General features: G+C 48.9%; 2 protein-coding genes and 1 long non-coding RNA gene across 5 annotated transcripts; all 3 read right to left on the reverse strand.

Moving 5' to 3' along the window:
- Nucleotides 1-284: 284 nt before the first annotated feature.
- On the reverse strand, nt 285-5,865 carry LOC126492847 (uncharacterized). 2 transcript variants are annotated; one of them, XR_007589694.1, is made up of 3 exons: nt 5,018-5,865; nt 4,498-4,883; nt 285-3,885 (listed from the first exon to the last, which is right to left on the reverse strand). It is a non-coding gene; the product is annotated as an uncharacterized lncRNA (long non-coding RNA). The 2 variants fall into 2 exon arrangements; XR_007589693.1 differs by having other exon boundaries at nt 285-4,883.
- Nucleotides 5,866-6,138: 273 nt separating this feature from the next.
- Nucleotides 6,139-10,430, reverse strand: Slc39a2 (solute carrier family 39 member 2). Of its 2 annotated transcripts, none has more exons than XM_050129501.1 (5): nt 10,346-10,430; nt 8,510-8,755; nt 8,215-8,345; nt 7,973-8,023; nt 6,139-7,665 (listed from the first exon to the last, which is right to left on the reverse strand). In XM_050129501.1, the coding sequence occupies exons 2-5, from the start codon at nt 8,622-8,624 to the stop codon at nt 7,033-7,035; spliced, it is 930 nt and encodes a 309-aa protein (XP_049985458.1). In that variant the 5' UTR covers nt 8,625-8,755; nt 10,346-10,430; the 3' UTR covers nt 6,139-7,032. The 2 variants fall into 2 exon arrangements, with proteins under 2 accessions (XP_049985458.1, XP_049985459.1); XM_050129502.1 differs by having other exon boundaries at nt 7,527-7,665; nt 7,973-8,018.
- Nucleotides 10,294-16,054, reverse strand: Mettl17 (methyltransferase like 17). The gene is made up of 14 exons (XM_050129500.1): nt 15,935-16,054; nt 15,669-15,822; nt 15,452-15,586; nt 14,244-14,325; nt 13,958-14,039; nt 13,397-13,470; nt 12,860-12,954; nt 12,487-12,557; nt 12,157-12,264; nt 11,888-11,956; nt 11,407-11,457; nt 11,001-11,093; nt 10,601-10,785; nt 10,294-10,524 (listed from the first exon to the last, which is right to left on the reverse strand). Exons 1-14 carry the CDS (start codon nt 16,043-16,045, stop codon nt 10,434-10,436), a joined length of 1,401 nt encoding a protein of 466 aa, XP_049985457.1. The 5' UTR covers nt 16,046-16,054; the 3' UTR covers nt 10,294-10,433.
- Nucleotides 16,055-22,816: the final 6,762 nt, after the last annotated feature.

Raw genomic sequence — 22,816 nt, forward strand, 5'->3', positions numbered from 1 at the left:
CCCATGTTGGTGTTGAGAAGTCTCGTGTCTTCTCTCCCTGACCCAGGTGTCTGTAGGTGAGAAATCAGAAGCTGTTACAGCTGCCGTGGCCCCCATCACTCCCCCTCTGTATCCCTTCTTTGCAAGGGTAGAGAGTTGGTGTGTGTGTGTGTGTGTGTGAAGGGTGGGAGATGGGCACTCCATTCCCCAAAGCTGGCAGTGGCTTTGCCTTGACTCTTCAGGCCTTTGAAGGCAATGGGCTTAAGTGATTGTCTTTTGGGGGAGGCTTGCTGGTGTGCCAGTGGTTCTTAAAATGTGACAGAAATATCCAGCACATAAAAAGGAAGTAAGAATGGGAAATGGTGGACGTGAAGAATAGTGGTGGAAGGATGGGAGCTGGGGCAGCAGAGCGGGCCTGGCCATGTGGCTGCACTAACTTCCGTAGCTATCAGTGCACACCTAGGGGAGAGAGCTCAGGCCAGACTGCTTGGGGCTTGGCATCAGGGTGGGAAGGGCTGCCGCGGCTCTGACCGTACTGTTGTGTGTAGAGCGTGACCTCCTGTCTCCCACAACGTCTGCGGTGACAATAAACTACAGAGGAAACCGTTATTAACCTGGTCTGGATGTGCCTGCATCCCACCCTTCCCTGCCCCCTCCTTGTTCCCCTCCAAGTGCTATAACCCGGGGGGTGGTTTGTGCAGTCTGTGAGCATGGGATCTGAGAAACATGGTATTGCTCTTTCTATTAACAATGTGTGTAAGCTTGGGAAAGAGAACTGGTGTAGATTTCAGGGGACTTGCTTATCATTTGTGGGTCCTCGAGGAAGACTAGGACTTCAGAGATGTCATCAATATCGTGTTCTTCAAGAAAGCTGACTGGGGGCTGGAGAGATGGCTCAGTGGTTAAGAGCATTGCCTCCTCTTCCAAAGGTCCTGAGTTCAATTTCCAGCAACCACATGGTGGCTCACAACCATCTGTAATGGGGCCTGGTGCCCTCTTCTGGCCGGCAGGCATACACACAGACAGGATATTATACACATAATAAATAAATAAATATTAAAAGAAAGAGAGCTGACTGAAGGGCTGGGAAGATGGCTCAGTGGTTAGGAGCACTAGTTACTCTTCGGGGGACCTGGGTTCAATTCCTAGCCCATATGGCAGCTCACTGCTAGCATCCTTATAGTTTCAGGGGATCCAACACCCTCTTTTACCCTCCAAGGGCTCTAGGCCTTTTATTCACTGGCAGAATTGGGGGATCTGGGAGTTAAACTACTTGGCTCACTGCCTGGCCAGGCTAGCCAATCAGTGGGCAGCAGTGTCAATTGGGACCGAGTGCTGGGAGAATTTTCTTTCTGAGGGTTTAGAACCAAGCAATGGAACTAGCCCCCCAATGACAAACCGAAGTGCACTCTGGGAAACCAATTAAAGAGATTGTGGGTGACCTTAAGGCAGGCACACTGGAAGGTCTGCTTCTCATAAAGGTGATGATTCTCCATTGCTGTTCAGGTGGAACTCACTCCTAGTCTTCCCAAGCTGTATACTCTTGCTCCTCTCTGAGTCCACGGCCTGAGATGGGTGGGAGGAGTGGTAGGGAGGGTTCAGTAAGCTGCGTCCTTCCTTTGTGTCAGCAAGCCTAGCTATGAAGATCTTTTGCAGACAGGCATGACGATGGTGGCTGTTTCATTTAGAGGGTTGTGCTAGACAACACCCAGTCTCAAAAAATGAGGTGCAGAGCCGGGCGGTGGTGGCGCATGCATTTAATCCCAGCACTCTGGAGGCAGAGACAGGCGGATCTCTGTGAGTTTGAGGCTAGCCTGGTCTACAAGAGCTAGTTCCGGGACAGGCACCAAAAATAGAGAAACCCTGTCTCGAGAAAAGAAAAAAATTAGGTGTAGAGCGATGGAGGGATATGCTCAGTCTCCCTCTGGCCGCCACACAAGGATGTACATACATGAACACTTAGGGTCACGCCACAGCACACACAGACGTGCACAAGTGAAAATGAGAAAGTCCTTTTTGGAACAATGTAGATAGAATATTATGGGGTTGTTAAAGTTTGCTTCATGGAAACCTTAATTGTGCTATTTCCTCCATAGCTCTGAGTGGTAGACTGAGCCCTGTGGCATCAAGGGCCACATTCAGGCGTGGTAGTGAGACAGGCTTATGGCCTTGATGCTGGTGTTACTTTCCTTTCCTTTCTCGTGCTGGGGATTGAACCCAGGACCTTGTACATGCTAGGCAAGTGCCCTACCACTGAGCTCTGGCACTAGTCCTAACCCCATCTAGATGCAGGCCAGTGCCAGAAGAGGGTGTTAGTGGGTTATAGTTAGCTGTCGGGTGGATGTTGGGTTAGGCAACAAACACTGCTAAAATGCCAAACTGAAGAAAAACAGAGTATTGCTATAGCCACTGGGGGCAAAACTGAGGAGAAAGCTAAGAACTGGGGTTTCCACCAGTCTCTGCTGGTGTAGCTGCTGTTGTTATTATGGAAGGGAAGACAAACTTTGCTTAGAATCTGCCTACAGAGGTCATATTGTTAGCAGAGTAATTTTCACAACTGGGAACAAATTTCATTTAAGTGTATATGTATTTGAATACAACTATAGATGTTTCTGGAGGGACTGGGGGTGGGGAGGGCATTTGCTGTCCTAGATTGACCCCCCCCTTTTTTTTTTGGCGTGACATACTCTAGTTCACCCATGGAGACACAGTGCCCCCCTGTGGTAAGCAAATAACTACCTGGCCTAGGTTTCCCTGTCACAGTTCCTCAGGGGTGCAGTACAGTTTGACAGAAGCAGAGTCACAAACTCCCTGCTTACTTTCTCCTCTTCAGGATTAAGATCCTGTTTGAATCTTGTTTTATTCCCAAGGAATGTCAGTGTACCCCAGATATCAGGGGCAGGTAAGGTAAGAACTACTCAATGAGAATGAGAAGTCAGAAGAAAGGAGTGAAAAAGAGCCCTATAGTCTGGTGGCGCACACCTTCAATCCCAGCACTCGGGAGGCAGAGACAGGAGGATCTCTGTGTTCAAGGCCAGCCTGGTCTATAAGAGCTAGTTCCAGGAAGCCAGGGCTGTTACACAGAAAAATCTTGTCTCGAATAACCAAAAACAAAACAAAATGAAACAAAAAAACCCAAACATGATCAGGGGAAATGATGTGGGAGACATCACTTTAAAAAAGTAGATTTAGGAACAACTGGAAAAGACGAGGGACTTCTGACTTGAGGCTTGGGGTTGGTGGGGAAATGCAGCTTACCAGATCTCTGCCATCAGACTCTAATAATGAGTGAGGAGGAAATGTAGGACGCACTTTGTACTTGACATTCAAGGGCAAGTCACCAAAACCGCAAACCAGACATTTATCCTATAGCCAGGATTTTGTGAGCATCCCCACAGACTACCAATGAGGAACACTGGGATATCCTCAGGTCACCAGAAAACTAGAAGGCGTCCACTCACATCCTGTCCCACTAAGTTCTGACCACTGTTCATTGTATCGAAGAACAAGAGACCATCTTCTGTTGTGAGTGACAAGACACTCCAGAACTTCAGGGAAGGACGGAGGCCCAGGCTACCCCAGCAGAGTGAGTCTGGGGCCTTAGCTCACCCCCTCTTCCTGTGGCACTGGGGAGCAAACCCAAACCCTCATGGACACTGAGAGACCGATGGCCTGCAATGCCCCAGGAAATTCTCTGAACTTCTGCTTTCTCTTGTGTTCTTCACAAGTTCTCTTCTTGTGACTGCAACACTAAACCTATCTCCCAGCCGCAAAGCTGAGCAGAGCAGGACATCTCCCAGAAAGTTTTTACTTCAGAAGACAGTGGCGGCGTGTTGGTAGCAGAAATAGGAAGCTGGCTCTCTGCAGGAGGTCAGCCGGAGGAAGGGTAATTCTTGAGTTCTCTTCCTAGGTATATACAAAATATACGAGGGAGTGACCGTGAGAAATGGGGACAGTGACGGGTGGGGTGTGGGCTAATGTTTCTAGAAAGAAGTTCACACATTTGACCTTCTCCAAGGGTGGTGGACTGACTGGCTAGAACTTAAATGATTGTGGAGAAGCTGGGATGCTGCAGGTCTGGTGCTGAATGGCAGTGTATTTTGGCTGTCTTTAGCCCCCTAGATAGCCATTCACACTTCGCCATTCACACTTCATCTTTCTGACTACCCAGTAAAATCTTTTGGGATGAATTAATAGATCACTTTCATTAACCCTGAAAACTAAGACAGTCATCAGACGGCACCCTAGGCCTGTGATGGTGAATGCTGGGCGTGGCTTTGCACACCTTTAATCCAGTATTTAGAAGGCAGAGGGGGGTGGATCTCTTGGAGTTTGAGGCCAGCCTGGTCTACATAGTGAGTTCCAGGCTAGCAAAGGCTACATAGAGAGTCTCTGACTAAAGACGAACAAAAACTAATCCAAACCAAAACATCAACAAACACCAAAAACCAAAAGTCCTACAAACAAAAACAAACAAACAAAACAAACCACCTGACCCAAAGGAAAGCAACTACAAACCTCAAAGCTGCCATCATGGTGGAGCGTGGGATGTGGGGCCATCTTCTCAATCTTCTCTGGGCCATAGCCACTCCTATGTGGCCCTAGAGAAAACTTCCTCTGTTTCACATCCCCACTGGAAGATGTAAAATTGTCACGCACACATTCCTGATTACCCACCAGCCCGGATCATCTTTCCTCTTCACTCGGCCTTCTCACGGCTGCAACCGCCGCCCGCAGAGGCCTCCCTTCTTTCCCATCATGGTTCTCATGCTGGCTCCTACTCCATGCTGTTTCCATTTGTCCTTCCGGTCCAGACGCTCTCCTGGTGTTCTCCAGATGGGGCCACCCTCCAGCTTTATGTCTGCTCTTGACATAATATTCTCAAACTGAACACATGTCTGGCCCTGGTTCGTAAGAATTTGGGGGAGAAAAGAAGGAACCAGATGTGGAGAGAAGTGCTGGTGGCTCTGGAGGGAATTCCTGGGATGGATGAGGACAGAGTTCACGACTCACCAGGAACTTGAGATCCCAAACTTACCTCCTCTGCCTCAAGAGCTGATGGTGAAGGAAGAGTCACAGCAGGCCAGGGGGCTTCTCCTTCAGGTTCCTTTCCTAGGTAGACAGGTTTCTGTGATAGGATAACTCTCTAGCTTCCATATAACCACTGCTCTTTCAGCTTACCCCGCCAAAGTTCTGGCAAGACCCTGTTACCCTAAACATAGCAGGCAGGGCGGGGAAGTCCTGCCTGACAGCATTTTGTCCCATGGCTTGACTTGACCGGTCTACAACCTTTTCTAGCCTCAGGCTTCTAGTTGGTTTTACTCAATAGGCCATTAGCAAATCAGAGCAAGAAAAATAAGATTATGTTAGCACCTTCCTGGTTGGGTCCCTGAAGGACACAGCTCTCGGGCTGGTCCTTTCCAGTTCCTACTAAGGGCAGGCTGATTACTCAGCTTCCCGGCTTTGTCTGAACCCTGCCCACACACACCTTGCTGAATATCCTCCCATGCTGCCTCCCCTCGCGGAGCTGATCTGGGATTCTAACACACGGGCTGAGCAGGAGTGTTTGGGAAGGAAACACAGGGAAAGACGCGATACGGAGCTTTCTGTGCACTTTTGAGGCCCCACTGGCTAAGGGATCTAACTTTCCACCTTTTCTGAATGCCAGTTTTCCTAGGTTACTACAGGGATCATGCCGCTGCCGGGGTTGTGCAAGAGAGGTGATGTGTGTACAAAGAGCAGCACAGCACCTGTCACGCGCAGGTGTTCCTGCCCAAGTCCGTGTCATTGGCACACTCCAGGTTCTCCTGCATACCTTACTCCCCCCACTCCTGGGAGAATACCGCCCCCACTCCAGGGAGAATATCCCCCCACTCCTGGGAGAATATCCCCCCCACTCCTGGGAGAAAACCCCCACACTCCAGGGAGAATACCCCACACACTCCTGAGAGAATATCCCCCACACTCTTGGGAGAATATCCCCCCCCCAATCCTGGGAGAATATCCCCCCCCCTCCTGGGAAAATACTCCCCCCCCCGCTCCTGGGAGAATACTCCCCCCACTCCTGGGAGAATACTTTCCCCACTCCAGGGAGAATACCTCCCCAGTCCTGTTTCTGCCCGCCCATTGCTTCCTCACGGTGTCTTGTGGAGATCAGATTTAGACTGCTTACTGCTTCAGGAGGGGACTATGGCGGGAAGGAGACAAAGACCCAGGCAAGAATGATTCAAGAGTTTGTTCATGCTAAGGCTGTTGGGCTATCACACTGGTGAGGGCGAGTGGGCTCCAGGGCACATCTTCCCTGCCTTACTTCTTCACCAAGTGTGGGAATCAGGAGTGCCCTCTGTTAGGCAGGGGAGCAGCTGCCCCACTCCTCACGCAGTTGGTCAGGCAGGCAGAAGGAAAGCCACCCGGTGGTTCACCTCAGAGTGATCACCCTTGGTATTTATCTGGCGCCAGGCCCCCTCTGCAAACACTGGTTTTTAATCCCTCAGCCTGTGGCAGCCAGAAAGAGAGACACTCAGAGGACAGCAATGGTGTCCCCGAGGCTACACAAGACTCCACGTAAAAGCAGGGACTGGCGGGGACAGGCAGGCACTGAGAGTGGGGAGGCAGGGAGTGAAGGAAAAATATCTAGCCCGTTTCCTGCTTTTAAACATCCTTTCCCCTCTAAATGCTGTTCTGTTTCTCAGCTCCCATGGGTAAGGCAACAATGGCCTGTAACCACTAAAACGACCGAGCGTCTCAATCCCATCCTTACCCCTTTTTCCCTCTCAGAGACATGGATTACAATGTGATTGGAGGGAAGGGGCAAAAGGACATTTTATTACACAGAATGGCAACTCTGGGGTGGTGGTCTTGATACCAATTCCCCAGCTAAATGGGCACTCAAACAAACATCCTTTCTAAGTCTTTATCAAGAATAGGATCTCACGTATATAAAATCTGGAATAGTCCCTGCCTAGTAAATGCTTAGCCTCACTGAAAAGATGTCTGAGGTCCAAAGTCATTCGGGCGGTGTCCTCAAAGGCCCACAAAGCAGTGAGGAAGCTTTCAGGCCCACAAGGCAATAAGAGCCATGAAGGCAAAACCAGCAGCCACACAGCCACACTTGACCAGAGGGGCCTCGGGACAAGCCAGCTCCCGGGGCAGGATTTCTAGGAAGGTGACATACAGGAACGTGCCGGCTGCTACTCCTTCTAATACAGCCTGGGCTAATCCCTGCCCTGGTCCTGAGGCCGCTCCAGCCACGGTCAGCCCTAGGGCCAGGCCCACGGGAGACATGAGTGCTAATGACAGTATGCAGAATGTGGCCCACCATGAGCCGGCGCCGACCTTCAGCAGCCGCAGGCCTACGCTGAACACCACAAGCCCCTTGTGCGCCAAGACGGCCACACAGAGCTTCACAGTGGCCGCCACTGTGGTCTGCAGGCCTACGGCCAGGCCTTCGAACACGGAGTGAAAGGACAGAGAGATCAGAAGGACGAGGGCGCGGAGGGGACCCTGCGACGGCGAGGGCACCGGAGGGTGCTTGTGGAATCCAAAGGCATGAGTCCCTCCCCATTCCTCTTCCCGCACCGTCGATCCTTCAGCATCCCCTTGGCAGTACTGCAATGCCAGCGACTCCAGAAGGAAGACGAAGAAAAAGCCCAGCGAGATGACGAGCTCTCCATAGGGATACTCCACCTAGGAACAAAAAGAGGGAAGGAGATGAAGCACTTGATGGGCCAGGAGAGAGACAAGAATGGGAAATGTGGTAACAACACAAGGGAACGAGGCCGAGCAGGCACGCAAAAGAGAAGCCTAGAGGGGCGGAGGGACAAAGTGTCACTTGGGTTAGAAATAAAGGTCCAGGGTAGGAAGGGAAGCAAGAGCTTTTCCTTAGGGTCTACAAGCAGAGGGTTAGTTGTCGCCCTCTAGCTTTAAGCTTGAGCTGAGGGAAGAGATTCCTGGTTCCTCACTCTCCCGACAGGCGCTAACAGTAGATACGTACATAACCGGAAGCAGCATCACGAGAAGAGTTGCCTGTACTTCCTGTACTGTTCTAGGGAGACAGAACCAGAAATCAGACCGAGTCTAGGCAGTGCTAGTTCCTGTCCTGCCCTTTCAGCAATCACGCTTCCCTTGGAAGCCCAAGCTGACCATCTTCCCCCAGCTGCTGCTCACCCACAGGGCACTCCTCTGCTTTCCCGCTTTCTTCCCCATAGCCTGGTCACACGGTTCCCCGCTACCCACCTGCACCACGAATTTCTGAATTTCTGATTCAATTCCCTCCAGGGCTTCAGCAGTCATATGCATCAACCCTGCTCCCAGAAAGACACCGGCAGAGATGCAGCCCAGGAGGCTGAGAACTCTGTAGTGACGACCTAAAAGCAAAGGTTATTCTCCACTTAGCAGTGAGATAAGTGGGAATGAATGAAGGGCAACGGGCAGCACCCAAGGTCTCGGGGGACGGGAGAACCAGAGCCAGGTGTGAGGAAGGTCTGAGATAAGCCTGGGTGCAAGGCACAGAGACGGAGTGGGGCTCTACCTGTAGCTGCATCCATCTGGAACCATCTGAAGTAGATGGGAGCAAGGCCACAGCCCAGGGTGAGAACCAGAAGGGCAAGCAGGCAGCCAATTTTCACTCCAAGCAGTACCTCCATCTTTGGGGTGCAGGATGAGCAGAGGCCTCAGAATGACGAATGCAGCGGCTGAGGCGACCACAGTGGAGCGCTGCCTTGAGTGAATTCCAGGAGACTGTGGATATCCTCTTTGTCCTGGACTCCTGGACGGTCTGTGTGCTGCACAGCAGACCAGGGCTCAGCCCCAGCCACCAGCCCTCCCACTATCTGGAGGCCCCTCCCCTGCCTCACGCCTTCCTGAGCTTCCAAACCAGAAACTCCAGACTCCCTGCCAGGTGTAGCTCTTCAATGCTGTGACTAATCCAAGAGCTCTGGGGAGCCTTAGTTCATGTCTGGGGTTGATCTAACCTCAAATGGGACCATCCACGGTACTTAAGGCCCAGCTAATGTGTGTGTGGGGTAAGCTGGCCGCGCCACCGTCAGGACACTTAACCTGTGCCTTCCACACTCTCACCCTGTCCCAAGCCACACAGGTTCCTATGCTGATACTTGAACTGAACCCTTTCAGAGAGGATTTGGGGCCACTTGAGGGTAGAGGGGGTGGGGCTGAGCAGGGCTGCTTCTCTTCTGTGGGAATTAGCAAGTGAAGGGATTCCCCTTTCCTCTAATTCCAGAAAAATAGCTCCAGGCACGGAAATTTCCAGGGGCGTGTGTGGAGATTCCTGGTGTCACAACAAAGATACTGTCACTTTGGGGGGGGGGGGGGGGGGAGACAGGGTCTCATTGTGTAGCCCTGGCTAGCCTGGAACTATATGTACACCAGGCTGGCCTTGATAAACTCATAGAAACTTTTCCCGCCTCTGCTTCTGCGCTGTGATTAGAGGCATGGGCCACCATGCCCCACCTGTCACGGCTTCTGACTGCCATTTCTGTAATGAAGTGAAATCGTTATCTGTTTTTTTCTCTTACAAAAGCTTAAACGCTTCTCTTTCTCTAAAGTTTAAAGAAACCCACAAACTTCAAACAAACACAAAGCCCAGGTAGGGCACCTTCTTCCTTTTGGTCAAGATAAGTTGTGCCATGTCCTTGCTGCTCTTCCTATAATTACCAACTGTCAAGCTTGTCATTGCGATCATACAGGGCAGTTTACAAGCTTGGTGTGCAGAACCTCGGATTGCTCAATGCTCCACCAGCTGTCCATTGGTGCCAAGGAATCCAAGAACCTTGATTTTCATCAAAACCCGTAAGTTACCAGCTTGCCCCTTTCCCTTTCTAGGTCGGAATCCCCGAGTGAGTGGCCCTGCCTGCCTTCCGGGTGGGTCTGAAGGTTTGTTACCATTTCCTGCTGGGAACCAAGGTTGTTCTAGAAAGGAAACAGGAAAATGGAAGCAAACCAAATAAACAGAAGCACTCTAAGTAGATCTAGATAAGGCTGGAGATGGGACCAGCCTTGAGGGAAATGCAGGCCAACTCCAGACAAGGTTACCTCGGCAGAGACAGAGATGGGTAAAGAAGTCAGCTAACTGCTAGTTCCCACTTCAGAGGCCCACATAAACACCATAAGCACCAGTTGGGACCTGCTGAGCCAGTTCCCACAGGGCCTGAGGTGTCTTTCCCCACAACCCTAGCCATCTTTCAAGGAAGTCTCTGGTAGAAGCAGTGGATCTCACTCCAGAGATCTCAGCATTCTCTTCATCGCTGACAGGCCAGGACAACTGACCCCACATCTTTAAAAGTCATGACATCCATGTCTGTTCTTAACAAATTTATTATTAAAATTTCAAACAACAAGCACAGGGTACCAGCACTGTCTTCCTGGACACCAGGTAGCCTCGGCCTTGGCAGGTGTGATGGAAGGAAACACTTGTTACATCTGCATCCACATCCTTGTCAACTCTCCGTGGGCTCTTCAGCAGGGGATGGAGCAACCACAGGTAAAAGGTCTCCCCAGGAGCTGACGCGGGCACAGCGATACAAATCCCTGAGGCCAGGAGAGAGGCATTAACAGGGGCTGCAGCTTCCTGTTATATTTCCCCAGCTGTTCACGTCGCCGGTACCTGCCATGCCGCCGGGCTGTGACCACAGCATGCTGCATGTGCCCGTCTGGACAGCAGAGGTGGCAGTGCACATGGCGAGGCTGTTTAAGGACAGGCTGAGTGACACGGGGCCAGCGATGAGCCTCCTTTGGAGAACCCCTGGCAAGGATTACCATAGAGAATGTTTCCTCTTTCGGCTTCTTATTCTGAAACAATACAGGGGCTGTTTAGAGGGAACGGATCCTTTCGCTCCCTTCCCCTTACATGCCTGAAGTCCTTTCTCATAGTCTGGAAATCACACAGAGCTCCAGGTTACCCCAGGAATTCTCCAGCTCTTCCCACTCCTCAACCCCCAGCTATCCATCTATTAATCCATCCTGTTTTCCCAGGCTGTTCTCGTTATAACTCTGAGAATACATACCCAGCTGAAGGGGATAGGATGATAAGCCTGGGAGAAGCTACAGGCCAGGGGCTTGGAGGCTGTCAGCTGAGGACAAGGGAGCTCATGGGGACACTGCAAATACACAAGAGACTCTCAGTGATGCTGGGACCGAGGAGGGCTTGTTGCATAACCTCATGGCTTGACTTTGGTCCCCTAAATCCACAGAGAAGCAGAGACAGACTCCTGAAGCTGTCCTCTGACCTCCACGAGCACGCTACAGCATGCACATGTGCCCCACATCATACACACACTGAAAAGGCCAGGAAGAAGGGAGACACAGGAAGAGGGTTGGGAAAGCAGTGGCAATCACGGGAAAGACAAAGGAGGGGAGAGTGGCTGAGCAGCACCCTTCTGGAGCGACAGAACAGGAGGAAGTGGTACTTACTGGGGCAAAGACAAAGCCAGGCTGAAGATCCAAAGGGGACTTCTCTTTTTCCTGCAATCAAGGAAACACAGCCGACCCTGTGGGATCTATTGCCAAAATCCAACCTCTGCAGGTGGAGAACTGAGGACTCCTCAGAATAATCCTCATACTGACAAACCATGCTCACTGAGTTAAGCTGGCTACAGCTCTAAGGTGCTAAACAACAGACTTGTCTTCACTGCAGCAGAAAGGCAGAGGGACCTGGCACTGTATTCTCCCACAGGTAAATTTAGGATGCTGTACTGGCTCACACGGTTTCACTGAGGTTCTGGGTCAGCAACACCTTCAATCAGGGGTCAGCAAAGTAGGAAAAGGAGTGAGGAGCGAGCGGCACCTGCCTGGGGCTCTCGTGCAGTCTGCAGTGTGAACACAGTCACCACTACAAATGTGCAACAATAACTTACGACACAAAGGTGGAGAACCTGAGGATAAGTAACCTCACCTGGAGCACCAGGCTCCTGGCCTCCATGAGCAGACGGTGCCCAGCTTTTGTTCCGTTCTCTACCAACACCTGTTAAAAACAGAGACAATGAGCAGGCACTCTGAATCCCACGAAACAATGCCAGTAACTCCGTCAGGCAGGGAAGTGGGCACTGTGACCCTAAGGAAGTGCACAGATCTATAAAAGAGAAACACTAGGCGATAACAAGAGGACAAGGCACAGAACCACAGCGCCGCTTTAAAACCCGAGGAGAAAGAACTCTAACTTACCAGAAAATGGCATGTCTTACGCCACAAGTTCCGAACTACCTCAGTGCGGTCAGCCTTGCTGGACAGTTCACTGAGGGCGAAGGCTGACACCACCACATCAAACTGGACCTGAGGACCAAGACAAGGGACACAACAGACGTGACATCTCCCCCAAAGCACAAAAAATTCCTATCCTCTAATTCCCCTGATCCCAAGAGATCTCATTATGTAACCCATGTTAGACCTGAATTAATGGTAATCTTCTAGCCTCGGCTCCTGAGTCCTGAGATTATAGGTGTGCACCATGATGCCTAGGCTGAAACCACAACTATCCGAGAACAGCCTACTTGCCTTCGGTGACACAGGTAGAAACTGTCTGAAGAAGACACCGGGGATACAGGGCTTCCCTGACTCTGAACCACCTACGGGAGAAAGATATGGCAGCTGAGGGAACATGAGCTTCACAGCCAGAAGCTGGCTCAGTTAGGAGACATGCCTCAGACGATAACCCTAGCCGAGAGGTGCAAGACTGTAAGGGAGCCTTAAAATGTGGCCTGCTGACCCCGTCCAACCACCCAGAGCCCACAAAGGCCTCTAACACTGCTCTAATGTAATAATGGAAGGAGCTCAGATTATAATTTATATCTTTCTCCTCTACATCCCAATAAAAACTTTCCTAACTCCTTCAACTTTTAAAAATCCCTAGATTAGAGCTTGGTCTTACCTTTTAGTAGCTTTTCAGCCAAACCCAACATGGCAGCTGAACTGTCCACACACACATACTCACGGAGGCTCTGGCCCCAAGTGCTGTGAGCAGCCCTGAGATGAAGATAAAAAACCACCACCAATTCTTCTGACACACGGTCATACTCACCTGCTCTCAGTCCTACAGACAGGCTCAGAACACATAAACTAACAGTGTTATTTTATTTATTAGTGCATTTACAACTTCTGAAATAAATGGCAGATGATTCAAACACTGACTTGTAGACAAAATATTTTGATCAGTATGCAAAATCTACTCCCTACACTAAATTGCTTTTTCTTCTGACCTGAGTACTGGGCCTTTTCATGGGTCACTCTTTGAATCTGACCCTAACTCAAACACCTTCTTCTGCCTGGCTAATCTGAGGGCAGCAACACTCTAGATCTGACGGTCTTGCTCTCTGGTACCCCGGTTTGTTGATAATGAGGTGACATAGAAAATCTGACTCCCTAGAATTGGACCTGACTTGGACCAAGGGTTAGGAAAGTTATTTACCAGGCAACAGAACCAGTGCCGGATCCAAAGTCCATCAGCGTCTGTGGCTGGAACTCTGGAACTCGAGTCTGGATCTGAAGAAAACACACAACACCCAGAGAAAGGTAAGGTAGCACTAAGAACCCGCGTGACGATAGGGGACTGAGACAGAAGGGAGGGGGGAATGCATGCACGACCAAGAGTCAATAAAAATCTCTGAGACAGGAAACATCTCACTGATTCTAAACCTTTCTCAGCCCACAGAATCTTTTTTCCAAAGATACATAGGATAAATGAACATGCTCATAAGATTCCAAGAACTCCTATCACAAAAGACTAAAGACTGATTTACAGACAATAAACTGATGATAAAGCCGGGCGGTGGTGGCGCATGCCTTTAATCCCAGCACTTGGGAGGCAGAGGCAGGCGGATCTCTGTGAGTTTGAGACCAGCCTGGTCTACAAGAGCTAGTTCCAGGACAGGCTCCAAAACCACAGAGAAACCCTGTCTCGAAAAACCAAAAAAAAAAAAAAAAAACCCCTAATGATAAAAGGGGTCAGGTGGGAAGCTGAGACTTTCACCTCATGGAACGCCCTGAAAACTGCCGCGAAAGCACCATCCAATCTTGCTGCCATGTATATCAGACTCAGTTCTTCATTATAGCTGAAAAAAGAAATCAGTCTAGGAAATAAACCCACCCCACAGGGACTCGAAAGTCAAGGAGGTGAAGAATTTGGAGGGGACTCCCCTAGGTTTCCCTTTCCAACACAGAAGACTCCAGGGAGCTTTCTCAGACACAAGGTGACATCATCTCTGCTCTCCTCAAATTCAGCGCTTCTTCTCTGTACCCTCTGGACAAGTCCTTACCTGAGCTTCTGCCAATGGTAGGTGGTCCGGCGCAGGGCGTGCAGTACTGCCTCACGAAGTTTCTCCTCTGTCTGAGCTGAGTCTAGGTGAGAAGGGCTGGAGGTGAGGGCCTGGGAGAACCAGTCAGACCCAGTGTAGCACACTGCCTACCGAACCCTCCTCCTCCTACCTGAGAAAAGGCTAGGAGGTCAAGAGAGACCAAACCCAGAGAACACCTCGGGGGAGTGAACTGCCACCGTCCCAGAGTGTACCCATCTAGCCTCTAATAGTACTTGAATCAACTTAATCTATCCAAGTTTTGCTTCACAATAAACAGAAATCTGATAAAAACCTAAGAAGCTTTGCATTTATTGTGATCAGATAGTTCTCACTTCAACCATCTCTGCCCACACAATCAAAGTCTAAAAGCTAGAATACGTGCATTTTTATGGACATTTCCCCTTCCATGCGCTTAGGAGTCAGAGAATTTCAATATTCCCATAGAAAGAGGCTTGGAAATCTAAGTTCCACGACTGTGTTTGTAGTAAAATTCTACAAATCCCCACTGCAATGGTTTGGCTGAGAATGGCCCCCATCGGCTCATGGATTTGAATGCTTGGTCACCAGGGAATGACACTATTTGAAAGGATTAGGAGGAGTGGCCTCTTTGGAGAAAGTGTATCAATGGAGGTAGTTTGCATGCCAAGCCCAAAGTCTCTCTCTTCCTGGGTGTTGCCTACAGATCAGATGCTGAAACTCCAGCTACTTCTCCCGCACCAAGTCCGCCTGCTGCCATGCTAGTTACCACACTGACAACAGACTACTCTGAAGCTGTAAGCCAGCCCCAGTTAAAAGGCTTTCTTTTAATAAGAGTTGCCTGTGGTCATGGTGCCTCTTCATAGCAAAAGAACACTAAGACAGTAACTCTAAGCCAGGTGCTGTGGAAAATGCAGGGAACACAGGAAGAATAAGGGGTAAACTTGCAATATGAAGTTCACAATCTTGAAAATAATCTTAAATGTAATAATTTTCTACTCCTGAAGTGGGTTTCAGCCTGCCACCCACTAGCATTTCTGGCCCAATCTACTTTCTAGTAGGGCATCGGATAACAACTGCTGGTACTAAACATCAAATAAGAAACGGCAGCATTTATCTGAGATTTAAATGATTCCTTGCTCCAACTTCCCTCTGACATTTCAATCTGGTTTACTTTTAGTCTTAAATCCCACCTTGGTCTTCCAAGAATTTTTTCTCAAGGTCCACAGCTCGTCTTTGCAACTCCTCCGCCTCTACCGGCAAATGTCGGCTCCAGAGATAGTTGGAGAGCGCCTGCACCTGCTTCTCTGTAATGCGGACGGGTCTCTCTGTGGCCACAGACGGAAAGTCTCATCACTGCGTGCCGGCCTCGTTTTGTTTCTTTGGTTTCCCCTCCCCTCAGTTTCTCACCAAGAAGCAGTAACTGCGCGGCGTTAGTCAGTGCTTGCGGCAGCCGCACGTGCGGAAGACGCAGGATGCCGGGATGCTTACGATGGGGCTTCTTCCCCAGAAAATCGGAATTGTTGTCTACCTGGGAAACACCGGGCACAAGGGCGGCGAATGCCTGCAGACCACGAGAGAAACAGAAAGGTAGCAGGTGCTTGCTGCGGGAGGCATCGCCGAGGTCGTCCTCCTCCGACCGAGAGATTTTGCCAGCAGAGGAAGGATGCACTTACTCGGGACTGGGGTCCTCGAAGGCTCCGGCACCATCTGCAGCATGTCAACAGAAGCGTCACCTCTTTGGCGGTAGCCATGGCTCCAGGAAAACCGGAAACGGAAGTGTACATGCCTGTGACCCCCCCCGCCCAGCAGCTAAGAGCATCTTCCGTGGACCTTCGACCCGGAAGATATCAACTAATGAGAAGAGTATTTGCCAGCAGCCAATTAGCGATCTCTATGTACGGAAACCGTACGTGGGAGGAGTTTAGTCTCCAGAGGGGGCGTGGCACGCGGGCCTGGGGGGAGGAAACCAGCGGCGTCTCGGGGGTCAGGGACCAGAGCGGCAGGGGCGTGTTTGGGGGCGGGGATCAGCGTGGCAAGGGCCTGGGCAGGGCGGGGTGGGGGCGGGGCTGAGAGTCGGTGGGCAGGTGGAGTTAACGTGACTTCCTTTGTCTTTGCTGCTGGAAAATTCTGAGTCTTGGCTAGTTTTCCTGTGTAAAACGGGAGAATACCGTAACAAAGATAAGATTTAGGTGGCCAACGATAGTGAAAGTTAATAATCATTATAATTAGAGGTTTAATAAATGTAAAGCCTAATTGGTTTACTTTTTCTTCCATTTGTTAGTTGTCTTTCCAAGTCTGCTCCAGGTTTTCTGTTGAGAACTTCCACACAGGACACCGAACTCCCACATACCTGTTATTAACTTAGTTTTTCATGTGGTTGAATATACACAAAATCACGAACTTATTAGGTGACAGCTGAGTTCAGCACTAGGAAATTGGAAGGCTGACTTGCAATGCACTATTCTGCAAATGAAGAATTTTATGCTAAATGTTCCAAGTGTGGTATTAAAAAGATCTTGCGGTGCTGTAAACTGAAGCCGCCCTTCACACCCCTGTGGTTTGTCTTTAACCTCTTGGGGGTAGAAGAGTACGCTGCATAATATATCAGTCCAGATAGAAGAATTAAGGACCACATTTGGGCAACTGTATTAGCTAGATACTTGGATGCCTGGTTTGTATTTGGGTGGTAGAGATCTGGCTTTATCAAATGAATCTCTGGAGACTCTAGGGAGTGTGTGTGACATCTGTGGAAAGTTCTACCCTTCGCATGTTTCCTTTTCTTCTTCTCTCTCTCTTTTATTTGCCTTTTGTTTTTGTTTTGTGTTAGTTTGTTTTTTCAGAGAGGGTCTTTACATAACCCTGGCTGGCCTGGAACTCACTACCTAGACCAAGTTGGCTTAGAATGCAGGGACATCAGCCAGTCTTGCCTCCCAAGGGCTGGGTTTAAAGGCCAGTGCCACTCTGCCCAGCCTACACTTTGCCGTTCTTGTACTTTAGTTTTATGTTAAGTTACTGACTTGTGGTGAATCGATAAATATCATTGTCACGAACGGGTCCGTCATGATAGAATATTGATTGGTTTGTTGTTGTCTCTGTAGGCAGGAATCAGGCAGGAATCAGAACGTAGGATATGCCCCAGGAGACTCTAAAGCAGTGACAGTTGGTTGTTGTAATGGTTAAATGTGAAAATGTCTGGGTCAAAGCAAACCTTCAATAAATTTATGCTACTATTTTTATATGTGCTTTTGGAATTCGAAGGGACATGACTGTATCTTTTGTTATTCTTTGTCCATATCATTTTAAAAACAGACATGAAAAAACAACAGTTGGGGGCCAGGTAATACTGAGCACTGGGGAATGAGAAGAAATCAGAGAATTGGTGGTGTCGGTGAATGACAGTCCCACCCCCAGCCAAATGGCTAAGGGAGATGTATCTTCCTTTGTTTTGCTAATGGCCTAATTGACATTGTTCATTTTTTACTGGAAATGCAACATTTCAGAAGCTGACTGTGCTGGTTTGAATGAGAAAGGTCCCCTTGGCCTCACATTTGAATTCTTTTCCCCCCCCAGTTTTTGAGACAGGAATCTCTGTGTAACAGTCCTGGCTGTCCTGGAACTCCCTTTGTAGACCAGGCTGGCCTCGAACTCACAGAGATCCATTTGCCTCTGCATTCAGAGTGCTGGGATTAAAGGTGGGTACCACCACTTCCTGGCTGTGTCTGAATTCTTTGATCCCAGTTGGTGGAGTTTTAGGGGAAGGATTAGGAGGTGTGGCCTTGTTGGAAGAGGTGCATCACTGGGCTTTGAGGCTTCAGAACACGGGTGCCATTCGCAGTAAGCCTTCTGTGCTTGCTTCCTTGCGTGAGCTCCCGGCTGTTCCTGACAGGATGCTAGTCCTCTGGAATCCTGAACCTCAATTAAGTACCTCCTTTTATAAGTTGCTCTGCTCATGGTGATTTATCACAGCAGCAGAGCAGTTACTAAGACACCAACTTAGGCCTCCACATAAATGTATGTGTCTTTTGACGGTTGTTGCTTTTTGCAACAGAATCTTGTGATGCAGCCCAAGCTGGTTTTCAACTCACAGTCTTGCCTCTGTCTCTGGAGTTCTGGAATTTTAGGCATATGCCACTGTGTTCTTCTGTTTTGCTTTTGTTTGTCTTTGAGATAGGGTCTCATTATGTATCCCTGGCTCATCCAGAACTTGGTATGTAGACCAGGCTAGCCTCTACCAGAGATCCATATGCCTCTCAAGTACTGGAATTAAAGGTATGAGCTCTCACACCTGATATTATCACCATGTTCTTAATTCATAGTTTTTAAAAACTTAACTAAATAAAACAAAGCTCTGCAACAGCATCATCCTCATGGATGCAGGATGCCCGTAAGACAAATAAAACAATGAGCAGAAGTCTTTGGATATGGAATATGCCTAGTTAGTACTGAAATGTGATGGAGGACTGTTTTCTGTTTCTGTGCTCTGCAATGGGCTGGTGTAATAACTCAGCAGGTAGAAGTGCCTACCATCCTTCCAGAGGATCCTGGTTCACTTACCAGGACCCACAGTGGGCAACTCCAGCTCCAGGGGATCCTTTCTTCTGGCCTAGAAGGACACTCACAGGAATGTACATACCCCCCACCCACACAAATCAAAAATAAAATAAATATTGAAAAAAATCTCAGCAAGATAGACAAGATAAGGATTTGGATCTAATCTACCTCCTCCCACCCCCTGGAAAAACAGTATAGATAAATTCATTTCATACCTAATCTGCCATGTTAAAAATGTATTTCCAATCTATGTCTCTACATTCAAAGCAGACAGTGTGGAATAACACCAACTACCTAAGTAAGTGCATTTTAAAAAGCATAATAATCTTATAATCTCAGCACTTAGGAGGCTGAGGCAGAAGGGAGGTAAGTCTGAGACTAGCTGGGTTTGCGTCGTGACATCATGTCTCAAAATCTCAAAGTATCTGGGCATGGAACTCGGCTGCAAAATGTCTGCCCAGCAAGCACGAAGTCCCAGGCTTGATTCCCAGCTCCTGCACCTAGGGCAGGAGGCACAGGAGGAGGATCAGGCATTCCAAGGTCTTGTCTCTTAGTTTCTCCTCTTACTGTGATAAAATATCCTGACCAAGCAACTGTCGCAAGAATGGCTTTATTTTAGATTGCAGTTCAAGGTGTGGTTGGTGATGGTGAAGAAGCCAAGGCGGAAGGAGCCTAAAGCAGCTAGCTGGCCACATTACAGTCCCAGTCAGAAGAGAAACAGATGAACGCCTGTGCATACCCAGATTTCTTCATTTTACACACTGCAAAATCTCCTGCCCCAGGAATCACCTCCAACTAAAATGGGCTTTCCCACATTGTTGTAAGTCAGGAAATCAGGTGTCTCCTGGGAGTCCTAACATCAACCCCAGCTTCTCTCCTATCATACTCCACCACATCCAAGTCAATGACAAACCTTACTGGCTCCCTGTGGTCCCAGCGTTCAGGAGGTGAAGTAGGAGGACAGCCTGGGATGTACAGTCATGGAGACCCCAGCTCAAAATATCAAAGACAAAAGCAGAGCAGAACAGAGATGGTGACATGGGGCATGGTGGTGCAGCCTGCCATCCCAGCACCGGGCATGCAGAGGGCAGACCATCAGGAGTCTCTGCAGAGCTGTCTCTCACCACTGTGGGCGCATTCATGCACCTCTCAGTATGGACAACCTCAGCTTCGATTCCCTGAAGATAACAAGTGAGCACTGAGCCTCACCATGGCTGGACTCCATGAAGAACATCATGGGAAGAAACAGGGGCAATGCCGCTCCAGTTACAGAACCCCTGGCTCTTAATTTTGTGCGATCCTCAGCCTAGAGCTGGGTAAAGAAGGGTGTGTAACCTCAAGACAGTGAGGGTGAAGAATTCTCATGGAGGGCAGAGGCAGCTGTGGTCCCAGGGAGAACTGGTGGGTAAAGGGGGTGGGGAGCAGTTAGAAGACAGAGTTAAGCAATCGATCTCTTTCTTCGCTCTCCTCCTCCCCACTCCTTCTTTCATGTCTCGTGCTGTTTCTCCTTCCCTCTTCTCTCCTCGCTTCCTCCCTTCCTCTCCCGTTACTGGAGAAGTACTCAACCACCGAACTGCATCTCTAACATTATTTGTATCTTTAGATTTTGAGGCAGGATTTTACTAAGCTGCCCAGGCAGACCTTGAACTTATGCGCCTCTTGCCTCAGGCACTAGAGTGTCCGGGGATTACAGGTGTGAGTCACAGCAGGTTGAGCAGAAAGAAGTAAAACTCTAATGGAAATGCCAGAGCACATTATTTCAGGGGCAATTTGAGAGGCTCGCCATTGTCTGGCTTTGGATAAGTCACTGAAACACCCAGAGGCTCAGTTATCTCCTTATACAATGGGATTGTCAAATACTTTCCTTGATTTACAAGGATATGGGGGAAGATCTGATGTAAAAGTGTAAGAAGCCAGCCAAATTGTCTATCCTGATTGAAACAGGAAACTGGAAAATTCAAGGCAAGGTAGGACACAGTGCAAACTGTAACACCAGGCTCATTTTTATTGCTACAGCTCCTTTGATAACAGAGTTACAGGTTTACATTTCAGCAAGCAACCCTGATTAGCAGGCCAGCGCGTTCAAGCTTAGAATGCACAACCGTGTTACTTTTCTTCAGAAAGACACCTACGGCATGGGAACATCTCTTGGCCTAACATCCTCTAGAAGTTGGGTGTCACGGGCCATGACATAAATACAACAGATGGCAATTAATAATTCCGGTGTTGACCCACCAGACGAATAACTCTCTGATGGAGGAATCTCGTTAAGCAAGACTCTGAGAACTGGTTGTTTCTGGCTGTAATTAACTCAGGTACATCTGCTCTATGCGCTATGGTACCGTCTGTGAGTCAGGCCAGGGGCTGGGGATTGAAACACACACACACTCACACTCACACACACGCATGCACACACACATATTTAAAGAAATATGACTAAGAACATCCTGGGCCATGCAGAGGCACAGGACAAAGAAGGCTCACGGAGGAAGAAGAGGATGAGGCTGAGTAATCTGGTTTCTGGATGGTGAAGAACAGGGAGTCGGAAATGTGGGAAGGAATTTTAGCGGATGCATTTTGTGTGTGTGTGTGTGCATTTCTTTATTTCAAAATACCTTTTTCATATTCATTCATTTACTCTGTGTGTGAGAGAGGGGGTGGAGGGAGGGAGAGAGGGAGGGAAGGAGGGAGGGAGGGAGGGAGGGAGGGAGGGAGGGAGGGAGTGCTGCTACACACAGGCACATGTGTGAAGGTCAAAGGACAACCTGTGGGAGCTGGTTTTCCCACTGTGTGGATTCTGGGGAGCAAACTCCTTTCCTACTGAGGTATCTCGCTGGCCCTGGTGTTTCTTGACGGTAGAGGAAGGGGACACTGAGAAAGGGCCTGTTCCTCAGCTCATAACTCTCACAGGACGTATGGCTTCCACAAAGACCCTCCTCTTGCTTCTGCTGCTGGCCCAGTGTATTGAGCATGGAAACAGATCCCTCTGCATGAGTAAAAAAAGGGGAATCTATGGTGTAGGTAAAGTAGGAAATCTATACTATAAGGATAAGTATAATATAGAAAATAAAAAATTAAGTAAGAAAACTGTGTGAAGTAGAAAATTATTAAGGAGAAATATTAAGAGAACATTTTTGCCCACTTAAAGGCTGCCACACCCATCTGGCCCTGCCAGTTGGGAAGGCTGCATCCAGTAAACTTGGTAACAAAAGTAATCTTGCCATACAAGAAGTAGATAAAATAATAACTTGAGTGAACAGGTGGCCAGCGTAAAAGTAATCTTGCCAAATGAGAAGAACCCCACCCTTCTGTGTCCAGTTGATACAGATAGCCTAGGACATCTGGCTGTCAGAAGGACTGGACGGGAGACAAGTTCAAAAGGGTATAAAAAGAGAGGCAGAAGCAAGGCAGTCATCTCACCATCACGATGGCCCTAACAAGCTGCTGAGCCTCGTAGTGAGATCCTCCGAATGCCCTGCCTCCCAAGAGCAGAACATCACCAGACCACACAGCCTACGCAGTCGAGAGTTGAGCTTTGTGGTCAAGCACCCAGCCTGAAGAACCCAACAGTCCTTTTCAGGACTGAAGAACCCTTACGGAGGATATCAGGTTGTATGATGCTATTTACAATCAAGTATGGAACTTCGCAAGTCTGAGATTAATGCATTAATGATAATTAGAAGAGCACAGATGTATTAATGCATGTGTGAAATGTTAAGAGATATTTTATGGGGCTGGAGAGATGGCTCAGAGGTTAAGAGAACTGACTGCTGTTCCAGAGGTCCTGGGTTCAATTCCCAGCAACCACACGGTGGCTCACACCCATCTATAAAGAGATCTGGTGCCCAGAACACTATATATACATAATAAATAAATTAGAAAAAGAGATATTTTATGGATAATTGGTAAGATTAAGAAAAGTTAATTGATAAGTTGTATTAAGGCTAAGAAATGTTTTATGGATAATCGAAAAGTTGAATGGAGGTTAGGAATTGGTTTTATGT

Source organism: Alexandromys fortis, unplaced genomic scaffold (assembly GCF_014885135.2).
Source record: "Alexandromys fortis isolate MF-2015 unplaced genomic scaffold, M_Fortis_MF-2015_v1.1 scaffold_285, whole genome shotgun sequence".
NCBI lineage: Eukaryota > Metazoa > Chordata > Mammalia > Rodentia > Cricetidae > Alexandromys > Alexandromys fortis.

Bases quoted from the DNA above. Each gene is read 5' to 3' on its own strand.
- Mettl17 (XM_050129500.1), bottom strand. From the start codon at position 16,045: ATGTACACTTCCGTTTCCGGTTTTCCTGGAGCCATGGCTACCGCCAAA. The intron at 15,587-15,668 runs GTGAGAAACTGA...CTGTGGCCACAG, and splicing joins CGCGCAGTTACTGCTTCTTG to AGAGACCCGTCCGCATTACA. The intron at 11,094-11,406 runs GTAAGTACCACT...GTGTATTTGCAG, and splicing joins CTGGCTTTGTCTTTGCCCCA to TGTCCCCATGAGCTCCCTTG.
- Slc39a2 (XM_050129501.1), bottom strand. From the start codon at position 8,624: ATGGAGGTACTGCTTGGAGTGAAAATTGGCTGCCTGCTTGCCCTTCTG. The intron at 8,346-8,509 runs GTAGAGCCCCAC...CTTTGCTTTTAG, and splicing joins CCAGATGGATGCAGCTACAG to GTCGTCACTACAGAGTTCTC. The intron at 7,666-7,972 runs GTACGTATCTAC...TTTTGTTCCTAG, and splicing joins GTGATGCTGCTTCCGGTTAT to GTGGAGTATCCCTATGGAGA.